At 46.4% G+C, this 12,198-nt stretch overlaps 1 protein-coding gene across 3 annotated transcripts in view; it reads right to left on the reverse strand.

The window, feature by feature from the left end:
- Positions 1-2,163: 2,163 nt before the first annotated feature.
- zfpm1 (zinc finger protein, FOG family member 1) overlaps positions 2,164-12,198 on the reverse strand; it is a 115,136-nt gene continuing 105,101 nt past the window's right edge. For 2 of the 3 annotated variants that reach the window (XM_055940337.1, XM_055940339.1), the window contains 5 exons: positions 10,945-11,050; positions 9,813-10,037; positions 8,701-8,931; positions 8,275-8,517; positions 2,164-7,150 (listed from right to left, as the gene is read on the reverse strand). In XM_055940337.1, coding sequence (XP_055796312.1) covers positions 4,707-7,150; positions 8,275-8,517; positions 8,701-8,931; positions 9,813-10,037; positions 10,945-11,050 — 3,249 coding nt within the window. In that variant the 3' untranslated portion in view covers positions 2,164-4,706. The remainder of the gene's footprint in view (positions 7,151-8,274; positions 8,518-8,700; positions 8,932-9,812; positions 10,038-10,944; positions 11,051-12,198) is intronic. The other variant, XM_055940338.1, reaches the window with a different exon arrangement.

The following is a 12,198-nucleotide window of genomic DNA, read 5'->3' on the forward strand; positions in this document are numbered from 1 at the left end:
TGAGGATGTTGCAGGTAGCAGAACGTTCTCCACGGCGTCTCCAGACTCTGTCACGTCTGTCACATGTGCTCAGTGTGAACCTGCTTTTATCTGTGAAGAGCACAGGGCGCCAGTGGCGAATTTGCCAATCTTGGTGTTCTCTGGCAAATGCCAAACGTCCTGCACGGTGTTGGGCTGTAAGCACAACCCCCACCCATGGACGTCGGGCCCTCATACCACCCTCATGGAGTCTGTTTCTGACCGTTTGAGCAGACACATGCACATTTGTGGCCTGCTGGAGGTCATTTTGCAGGGCTCTGGCAGTGCTCCTCCTGCTCCTCCTTGCACAAAGGCGGAGGTAGCGGTCCTGCTGCTGGGTTGTTGCCCTCCTACGGCCTCCTCCACGTCTCCTGATGTACTGGCCTGTCTTCTGGTAGCGCCTCCATGCTCTGGACACTACGCTGACAGACACAGCAAACCTTCTTGCCACAGCTCGCATTGATGTGCCATCCTGGATGAGCTGCACTACCTGAGCCACTTGTGTGGGTTGTAGACTCCGTCTCATGCTACCACTAGAGTGAAAGCACCGCCAGCATTCAAAAGTGACCAAAACATCAGCCAGGAAGCATAGGAACTGAGAAGTGGTCTGTGTTCACCACCTGCAGAACCACTCCTTTATTGGGGGTGTCTTGCTAATTGCCTATAATTTCCACATTTTGTCTATTCCATTTGCACAACAGCATGTGAAATTTATTGTCAATCAGTGTTGCTTCCTAAGTGGACAGTTTGATTTCACAGAAGTGTGATTGACTTGGAGTTACATTGTGTTGTTTAAGTGTTCCCTTTATTTTTTTGAGCAGTGTATATTGTTTTTTATCTTTATTTAACCAGGCAAGTCAGTTAAGAACAAATTCTTATTTTCAATGACGGCCTAGGAACACTGGGTTTACTGCCTTGTTCAGGGGCAAAACGACAGATTTTTACCATGTTAGCTCGGGGATTTGATCTTGCAACCTTTCGGTTACATATCAAACAAATTGTAATAAGTAACATATAATACGAAAAGGGTGATCGACATCCACAAATTAATACGTACCATATGAAATGTAGCATATCATACTAAATTGAGTTTCCTCGGATTTACGTACAGAATAATACTTAATGCTCTGGAGACCAGGTTGAATAGTCATGATAGTGTGTTAATAAGAACTTTCAAAGCAGTGAGCACGGGTGTAAACATTCAGTCTAAGAGCTTGATTATAGACCAATTCAGAGATACAGAACGACTTGGTCTGATTGCTTAGAATCAGTCAACAATATGAAGCAATCACTCTAAAGAGTGTGTGTACTGTGATAAGTGGTCATTGCTCCACTCCATGGTATTGGGAACTGTCAAACAATAGTTTTTACCCAGATAAAATAACATAATACATGCTCTGAGTGTGGCTATTGGCTTTAAAAGGTCAAAAAGACAGAATTAGATTCACACAAGAGTGCCGCTCACCTAATACCACTGGTGATTCATGCTGCTATCAATTGACTTGCACAATCTATCCATCTGATGTGACAATGTTTAGCAAATAGCCCATCTTGTTGCTTATAGGAGCTTTTTGCTGATTAGCCATCAATACTGACTGTAGTCGATACTGACCCCAGGAATCGACAAGCTTTCTGAAAAATTATATGGATGCTGCTCTGGATGTTAATGTTCTTTTTCCATAATTTAGAGTAAACATTTGTTATGGTGAAAATGTTCAATTTCAACACATTTCAAACTCACTGTGGGAAATGGGTAAGTAAAGAGAGACAAATTCAATGAAAGAATTCAGTATGTCCACAACCTACATTCTGTTGGTTATAAAAGAGGAATAGTAGAGCCTGAATGCATCGTTAGTACTAAATAGACATAGCCTTGAGACTTTGGGGATATTACATTTCTTTAACAGGAAATATAATTAAATCATTCCATGAGAAAAAGCATGTCGGAGCACTGTGGAGATGATTCATCGAGTCCTGAAGCTCACATATTCATAGAAATGCACACAAGAATTTATATAAAAAGAAAAATGATTTGTGTGACCTGAAATCTATTGTGGCAAGCATTATAAAAGCCAAGAGAGATAAAAGGAGAAGAGGTAAATTGTGGGTGGACCAGGTTTATGTGAAAGAAGATAGAAGTTTGAAACTGTTTAATGTCTCTCAGGACGTTTATTTCCCATGCATAGTTTGGACAAGTGTGTAGTGGAACTGACAAAATAATGAAGAAAAGTCTGACATTCATTATTACTTTTCCATTATTGACATTTGTAATCATTCACAAAATGTTTCAATTAATTTTAGTTCACGTGAAAAGGTTGAAATTGATCAGCAAGTCCTTCAAGGGATTAGTTTAGACGAGGAAAAGTGCTGTAAAAACATAAATACCTTACAAAAAAGCCTTTAAAACGAAAACATTCAGCACATTTGAACAACACAGTGCAATATAAATGGGAAATTGAAAATGGTTTTCAGCACTGATTTCCTCGATTTGTGACTTGTTGAAAATGCTCATCTCTTTGAGAAAAGAGGAAGCAATGCAATTGTAAACACTCTTGGGTAAGATATGACTGATACAGCACTGTTCAAAACCACGACAGAGCAAAAATTCTCAACTTTCATTTTCACCGCCATTTTGTTTTCCAGTTTTTAGAGCAGAGAAACATCTGCCTGTGTAACACAGGGAAGGAAAGGGGACATCACAAGTAACATACAGATCCATTCAAATCATCATTAGAGGTGAGGATAGTGGAGCACAGAACAAACTAACTCAGTCCTACAGTAAGGCTGTGCCAGTATAGCAAGTTCTGACAGAGGAAAGATTGCATTTCGCAGGTCTATTCAACACCACTTTGTAAACCAAGGATGCATGTGTGTTTGTGTTTTACACATGACAGTTTTAGGAGCCATCTACTGTGTGAGTCTCTCAACAATCTGTGAAATACGTCTGCTGTCCCTGCCTATCTCTCTCTTACACCTCCCGTTTTTAAACTTTTTTTACTTCATTACTGGAAAAACAAAACAGAATGAGCACACACTCCAAGACAGTGATATTCAGACTTTTTCAACAAGGTCCCAAATCTTTCTGCCAGAATTCTTGCGACCCCACCCCAAATCTAATGACACAGCCTTAAAATCTGGAAATTTGTATTTTTACATCAACAAACAACCTTCAATTCATTGCATTTTCATCTCTTATCAAAATGAAAAGAAACCAATAAAATACATTTAATCAATACAGTTTTATTTTTCTAATTGTCGTTCTCAAAAATATTTGTATATTGTCCCATACAATACTCTTAATTTTTTGTCCCCCCCCCAAAAAATGCCAACCGCACTGCAATTCCCCCGACCTTGAATACCACTGCTCTAAGAGGTGTCAATAAATCCATATAGATTTAAACGGATCCCATGTCTAATTCAAGCATCACATAAGTCAGATGGTGGTAAAGCAGCAGCTGCAGAGTAGGGATATAATGATACAGTAGGTGGTTGGTGGGTTAAGGGTCTGATGGGGGAGGGGGAGGGGGCATAGAGGAAGTGCTGTGTCTTCATCCTGGTACTCAGGTCCAATCACCTTCCTTCTACCCAATAATAATACCAGTTTAGAACTTACTTCAAATCATTTATCTTGCAAAATAGGCTGTACCTAATGACCAAATACTGTAGGAAAACAGAAATGTTCTAACCTTTCCCGATGAATAAAGAGCAGAAGAAAAAAATGCTGACAATAAGGAAAATAAGGTTCAGTGTCATCCCAGTGATTACTGTGAAAGATATTACATATCTACACTTACAAAAACACCTTTACACGCCAAGATTGAAACAGTTCCTTCGAACGGTATGAAAAATATACAAATAAAAAATACAACTATTATTAAACGCTAGGTAGATTTCTGTTGACATTAAATCAGTGAGGACTCAAAGATAAATAGTTCACGTTTTCCTTCTATTAAGAGAATGTAATTGTGGTTTAGGAAAACCAAATCTATCCATTTGCAAATATTTCCTCTGTAATTGGTAGGCTAACCATGTGATACTCATTTCTGTAATTCAGCTAAAATGCTTTAGCTTTTTAGTTAGCAAAACAGCCAGTGTTCAAACAAAAGCATAAAGAATTATTTTAAAACATCATACACTATGCACAGGTAAGTAGAAATAAAACAGTGGAGATAGTCGGCTCCACTAGAGGGCCTTGGTGGACAACAGTTGTCCCCACTCACTGACAGATCTAGAGCATCAACAGCTCAGGAAAAGCGAGTTTCATCATGAGCAAGAAATGCTCCAAACAATCATATTCAAATAAAGATGACTGTAATACAAACAATTCAATTAAACTTGCTCAGGAGACTAAATGTTGACTCTAAAGTCACATTTTCAACATTCTGTGGACCCTGGAGGTGAGAAAGAGGGCTGGGTTTCAGTTATTGAGGTGGGTGGGAAGGGATACGTGGGCACAACTGTGTGCTGGTAGCGCATCTCAGCTCTTAGTGTAATACAAACTTTGACCCATAAGGAGAAATATGTTAACATAGTAACAATACCGGGAGCGAGAAGCGACCCAGTGCCTGGCGAGTAACAGTCACACTTTCAAACACAGACAGTCCAGAGATGGTGCCATGCCTTGGTGGCACTGACAAGAGTGGATAGCTGGGTTTGGGCCTTGGAGGGGACACAGATTGGGGCTCCGTTCACTTGACATGCTCAGCGCTGTGGGAGGAACAGTAGTACTTTTTGTGGGCTATGAACGTGGACAGGCTGCTGAACTTGATATTGCACAGCCGGCAGAAGCGGGTGTTACCGTTCTGCACAGGGGGGATCAGGATGGTCTTGGGTGTGGGAGGGGCCGGAACAGGGAGTGGGAGACCCAGTGTGAGAGATGCCTTGTCTGGGAGCAGAGTGACAGCAACCTGGTGATTCAGAACCCCCACCTCTCTCAGCACCTCAGGCACAGGGGACACAGTCAGGGGGAGGGACCTGGTGGGAGACACAGCTGGAGGGGCTGCCTTGGGGGAGCTGCCACCCCCGGCATGGTGGCCCAGGGGGCTACCGTTCACCAGGGGAGAGGATGGGGAGACAGTGTCCCTTCTGATCCGGCCATTGATGCTGTCCCTGCAGGCTCGGAGGACCAGCTTGGGTGGGGTGGCAGGGGTCCCATCCCTAGGGCTCAGGCTGGGGCTGATGACGGCTGGCTGGCCCTCCAGGCTCAGGACCAGGCCATGCATGGATCTGAAGTGCTCCACCAAGTCACAGGTCACCGCCCTATTGGGAGGGCAGTAGGGGCATACCACAGAGGGAGAGCCCGGGCCTTTGGCTGCAGGGCCACTGTGAGGTGACGTAGCCTCAGAGCCAGAGGGGTGAGGGCTGAGCGAGGCCCCCCGAGGAGCCTTCTCCGTGAGCAGCCCTTTGGCCTCAGGGTGGATGTCTGATCGCTCCAGGGCCCTGCTCTTGGGGGAGATGGATGCTGGTCTCTTCAACCTGTGGAGCGTCTCCAGAGTGTGGGGCTGCAGGGTGGTGGCTGGGCAGTAGTAGGCCTTGTGGGCCAGGTAGTTCTCAATGCTGTTGAAGCTAATGCTGCAGGCGGTACACTTGTGGTAGTCAGTGAGGGGCAGAGAAGGGATGCTGCTGCCCCGCGGGGCCTCCCTTAGACGGGGCCTCTTGCTCAGGTCAATGGGGCCGTCTCTGTCAGGGCTGGTGCTACAGGAGGTGGCTGGACGCAGGCCCAGAGCTGGGGCTGGGACCGGGGACTCCAGGACCCTCTCCACTGAGACAGCAGCCTCCTGCTTCACAGCCAGGCTCAGGCCAGAGGCAGAGAGAGAGGCAGCAGCAGTGTTGGCCAGGGCCTCAGTCCGAGCCATGTGGATCTCATACATCTTCTTCCTCTTGCGTGTTCGGATGGGCTGAGGCAGGAAGGTAGCTTTGCCGGCGGTTGACCGCTGGTTGGACGGATCGTGGCGCGAGGCGCAGTAGAAGCGTTTGTGGACTGTGTAGTTCTCATGGCGGCTAAAGTGGATGTTGCAGGCCTGACAGAAGGTTCTGGTGGGGTCGTCCTCCTGGTCCTCTGCTGAGCCGCTGGGACTCTGGCTGCACTCGCTGGCCCGGCCTCCTCCTCCACCACCCTCCCCCTCAGAGGAAGAGGAGGACACAGCCTCCTTCACCCCAGGGTTCTCACTCTTCACCTCCACCAGCTTGCCCTGCGTGGCGGTGCTGCCTGGAACAGGATCTGAGTCACTGGGGGAGGCTGAGGCAGCCCGACTACCTGATCCAGCATGAGGGGATGAACCGTGTCCAACTGAGGGGACTGTGACCCCCGACGCCCCCTCCTTCACTGGGTCAGCCACGTCTCCCTGCTGGTGCCTGCTGGAGCAGTACAGCCTCTTGTGAACATAGAAGTTGTTGATGTTATTGAAGTTGATGTCACATTCGAAGCAGGTGGCCCCCTTCTGGACAGTGGTTGTAGTGCCAGCGGGGTAGAAGGCTGGCGCTGCCCCAGGGGGAACCTGGCCCTGCTTCAGCCGGCTGTGGACCATCTCAGACATCTTAGCCAGTATCTCTGAGGCCTGGGGTAGGATGGCTGGTTCCGGGCTGAACATGTACTGGGGTAGGAACACGTCTTCTCCAGGGAGCACTGAGACAGCCCCTCCCAGGTGGGCAGGGCTGGAGCCAGGAGTGGGGCTGGTTGGCTCTGCCTTCACCGCCACAGCAGAGGGACTCCTAGGGGAGGTGGAGGTCTGAGAGGAGTCTGTACCTGTGTGTCCACGGCTCTTCTCCACCCGCTCCTCCTCCATCTTCTCCTGCTGCCCCTCATTCTCAGAGTCTGAACGCGGCTCCTCTTTGATCCTGATGTCTGTGGGGAGCTGGTCAGGTGGGCTGCAGCATCGCGGGGTGGCTGAGCTCCCATTGGCCCCAGGACTGGATGAGTCAGGGTGGGGTACGCAGGCGGGGGGCTCCCTGTCATGGTGCTCAGGGTGGTCGGCTGAGGAGGGGGTGGTCTGGCGGGGTGTGGGGCTCCTCTCGGCCGGGACCCTCACCTCCAGGTGTGTGCGAACGTGCTGCTGGAGCTGGGCAGGTGAGTCTGTGATGTGGCCACATACCTGACATTTCAACACAACACCGGAGTCTCCAGGACTTAGACCTGCCACAGAGAGTGACAGAGACATATTATTAGAATTGTGTTTCCTACTATTAAACATTACATGAAATCACTGGTGGTTATGCACTATAGCTTATAGGACCAAATCTTCATATACACTCCCAAATGTATTTATTTGTATTTACAGTGAAGCTACAACTTTTAATTTGGCTCTATATTCCAGCATTTTGAATTTGAGATCAAATGTTTTATGAAGTGACTGTACAGAAAGTCACCTTTTATTTGAGGGTATTTTCATACATATCTGTTTTACTTTTAGAAATGAATGCACTATGTGTCTAGTCCCCCCATCTGAAGGTCTTGTAAGTATTTGGACAAATTCACTTATAGCGTATTACATTTAGTTAAAAGTGTAGTATTTGGTACCATATTACTAGCACTCAATGACAACATCTAGCTTGTGAGTCTACAAATGTGTTGGATGTAATAGAATAATAATGATATATGCCATTTAACAGACGCTTTTATCCAAAATGACTTAGTAATGTGTGCATACATTTTACAAATGGGTGGCCTCGGGAATCGAACCCACAACCCTGGGGGTGCAATATCCATGCTCTACCAAATGAGCCATACAGGACCACAATAATAAGCATACAGCTGTATATATATATGAATACATTCATGTGGATCCTACCATGAGTACAGAAAATCATGAATGAGAGTGAGCGTCCTTTTTACAGATACACAAATATCATAACCCCAAAACATGCTAACATCCCACCGTTACCAATAACAGGGGTGGTTAGCATTTTGGGGGGGTATGAGCTTTGTGCATCTGTAACATTCTCAATCATCATTATTCACAATTAATTTTTGATTATCTGCAATCAAAGTGGGCACCCACATGTTCAGAAACGTATTATATTCTTATTTACAATAAAAGTGACTCCAAACTGGCACAATACATTATTTACCATTCATTTCTATTGGGCACAAAATAATCTGAAACACAACCAAAACAACCTGCAAACGCATCCAACAAGCTTGTTGAGTCACAAGCTTGATGTAGTCCTCTATGTAGTTGCTGTTCTGAAGTAAAGGCAGGGCTATTATCCTCTCACTGGGATAGTAAACAACATGATTCAGTCTGTCTGTGTGTTTACCTGTGGACAGAGGCAGTTTGGGCAGGCCGGGGCCGGGGGAGTACACTTCACTGCATGAGCCGGGCTGACACACCATGTGACTGGTGACCAGGTGGCTGTAGAGAATGTCCCTCGTGGTGGAGACGAAGCCACAGCCGTGACAGACTCCGTTCTGCGTGTCCGTGTGCACCTTCAGGTGACGCTCACAGTTGGCTTTAGTGGTGAAGGCTGACAGGCAGATCAGACACACGAAAGGACGCTCACCTACAGGTGAGGACATATATATCTTTAATATTTTAACTAAATTGACTGTCTCCCCCTAATAACAGCTGAAGAAAGAGGTCTGTTACAAGCCATTATTAAAAGAGGAATATTCACGCATATTCTCACTCGATCCTTGGTCTGCTATGAGAAAGAGCTAAAGGAATGTATTGTGACAGGTCTCACCACTGTGTGTCCGCATGTGGATCTCCAGGGAGCTGGCGCTCGGGCAGCTCTTGTTGCATTGTGGGAAGGGGCAGACACGTTCGTTGGGGTAGGACTCCTTGGCTTTGTCCAGTGGGGGGGAGGAGGAGGCCTGCTGCTTCTGCCGGCTGGCACAGTAGTACATGAGGTGGGCCTGGAGGTTCCTCTCACTGCGGTACCAGATCCCACAGTCCTTACACGGGAAGATGTCCTCTGGACCAATCAAACACAACTGTAAACTCTATCCCTACAACAACCAATCATTTATCAAATCTGTCATACATAATTATAAACAATGCAAGAAAGAGAGCAGCGTATGTTCATTCTTTTAAAAATTGCACGTTTAACGTTTCACTGCTTACAAGTTAAAATGTAACATACAGTACATACACTTTCATGTACACATGATGTTCATCCATGTGTACACACACATCACCACACACACCTGTTTCACACCAGTCACATGATCGATTCAGTGGCGGAACGAGCAAGCACTCGATATTGCTCCGGGGTCTCCAAGGCAACGAGAGCACAGAGGTTGTGGGAGCGAGCGCCCACCCGTGCGGGGTAATCATACTGATCTGGTGTCAGGGCTGATGTTACAGGCTATTTTTGATAACATCCATAATTACCAACAGTCCTCAGGAGAGTGCTCCTACAGCAGGAAACGGGGATACGGATGATCATGTTTTACCCTTTAGCTTGATATGGTGATTAATCATGCACTCATCACAGAATGTCCATGCCTGCTCCTGCTGCCGACAACACTACACTGCCAATAAGGGACTTCATGAAGGAGCGGGAACGCAATTACCATGCAGTCTACCTCTGAGACAAGGCAGTGCAGAGGAGTTACACTGCCACCTTTTGGTGTACTGGGTGAATGAGGAAATGTGGCGTGGTGAACTGTTGGTCTTCATTGAGTCCCTCAGTATCTGTTGTTTACAGGGAAAGTGTATAACTGTACACGTGTAGTTTTTGTCTATGCATCTAATGACTAAACGGCACGAAGAACACAAATATATGCACGCACATTCACATGCAGTGCGCACACACATACACACACACATTATCCTTGGCAAGCTGACACTCACTGTTGACAACTGCTGTGGCCAAAATGGCTGCCATCCCAGCCTGCTGGGGGAGGAGCTGTATCTCAGAGTGGAGAGAAGCTGGGTAGACACCTGTAGGCTCCTCCTTCACCACCACATCCTGGGTCTGAGACGAGGACAGCTGCTCCACGGAGGAGAGAGACAGTGTGGCCAACAGACTGTCACCTGTGGAGATGTCCTGGGTCACCTTACAATACAGCTCCTCACCTGGAGAAAAGAGAGAGAGAGAACCACACAACACAAATCAAACCTGGGGCCTGTACTAGAACTATACACATCACACCTGGGGCCTGTACTGGAACTACACACATCAAACCTGGGGCCTGTACTAGAACTACACACATCACACATGGGGCCTGTACTAGAACTACACACATCACACCTGGGACCTGTACTAGAACTACACACATCACACCTGGGACCTGTACTAGAACTACACACATCACACCTGGGGCCTGTACTAGAACTATACACATCACACCTGGGGCCTGTACTAGAACTACACACATCACACCTGGGGCCTGTACTAGAACTATACACATCACACCTGGGGCCTGTACTAGAACTACACACATCACACCTGGGGCCTGTACTAGAACTACACACATCACACCTGGGGCCTGTACTAGAACTACACACTTCACACCTGGGGCCTGTACTAGAACTATACACATCACACCTGGGGCCTGTACTAGAACTACACACATCACACCTGGGGCCTGTACTAGAACTATACACATGACACCTGGGGCCTGTAGTAGAACTACACACTTCACACCTGGGGCCTGTACTAGAACTACACACTTCACACCTGGGACCTGTACTATAACTACACACTTCACACCTGGGGCCTGTACTGGAACTACACACATCACATCTGGGGTGTGTACTAGAACTACACACATGGTATGTATACTAATCTATTGTAGGTCAAAAAGATCTCTGTATGGTGTCTTTATGGGGTCACTCTGATAAGAGATCTCTGATTGTAAGTTGCTACGTATAAGAGTGTCTGCTAAATGACTAGAATGTAACAGTGTAAATGGTGCATTATATGTATGTGGGCTGTGTTGATAGTTTGGCATTTCTGGGATCAGGTCTGTTGGTTAACTACCTTGACTGTAGATGGTACAGTTGGCAGTTGTGGCATCGGAGGTTAGTGGGACTCTACTGAGCCAGCAGTTATTGTCTTCACACATCAGAGTCAGCCTGGAGATCTGCTGACATACAAACATACAAACATACAGAGGCTGTCAGACTTGTTCTGGAAACACAGGGTCAAATGACAATTATCATCGAACATCACATATCTTTTGATTCTCACATACATTGCCAAGTCTATTCTGACAAACCTTTTATATATAGAAATATACTCCTCTTTACATTTGATGGCAAAGACCTACTGTACTGAACAGTGAGGTTTCACAATGAATTAATCCTAACAACGTCCTCTGAATTTACTGTTTTAAAGCACATTGAACATAGTGTACAATAAAGGGACTTATCTTTTCAGTGGGAAGGGGAAGCCCCTTAACACGGGCAATCAGAAGCATTTAGAGGGACAGGAAGGGGCACGGGCTGAACAAAGACTCACAGAAAGGAGCTATTAATAGTAGCAGGGAGAAAGAGGGAAGGAACAGAGCGACCCCACGAGAAAGGAGAAGAAATAGTAAGAAAGGAGATCCGATGAGGTCGTAGTGCTCCTATTCACCCGGACGCCCTCTCAGGAACTTTTCTCAATACATGATGGGACAAAAGGATTGTGAATAGAGGGAGGTCATAATCTCGCGGTGTGTGTGTGTATGAGTGTGTGTGTGTGTGTATGAGTGTGTGTGCTGAAAAATGTGTGTCAGTGGTTGCACATGTGTAAGTGAGGCTGTAGCCAGAGTAGGGCAGACCAGAGAGAAACACACACCTGTGCCATCCTCTGCACAATCTTGTCTTTGTTCAGCTGAAGTTCACAGAGCATTCCACCTGTCAATCACTCCCACAGACATCGTGTGTCTGCATGAGATACTTACCCACACGCATATACGTACTTCTGTGTGTTATGGCACAGTTAAGCATTGTGCATTCATAACCAAATAACTTACAGCAGTCCCAGTAAAATGTAGTCTTTGTGAGGTTCAATAATACATTTATGAGAGTATGTATAAATGTAATAAAACACAGTAGCATTAGGTTGAGCTTCACAACTCCAGTAGAGTTACACAAGGCTTATAGGCGCTACCACTGCATGGAGGCCTGAGAACATACAGAACACTCTGGCTCCACTAGGTGGAAGCAGTCATGCAGCCCTGACAGACTGCTTCAGGAGAACTACGGCCAGTTAGTCAGTCAGTCAATCTGCTTGCTACAGGGGTACACA

Source organism: Salvelinus fontinalis, chromosome 12 (assembly GCF_029448725.1).
Source record: "Salvelinus fontinalis isolate EN_2023a chromosome 12, ASM2944872v1, whole genome shotgun sequence".
NCBI classification, from domain to species: Eukaryota; Metazoa; Chordata; class Actinopteri; order Salmoniformes; family Salmonidae; genus Salvelinus; species Salvelinus fontinalis.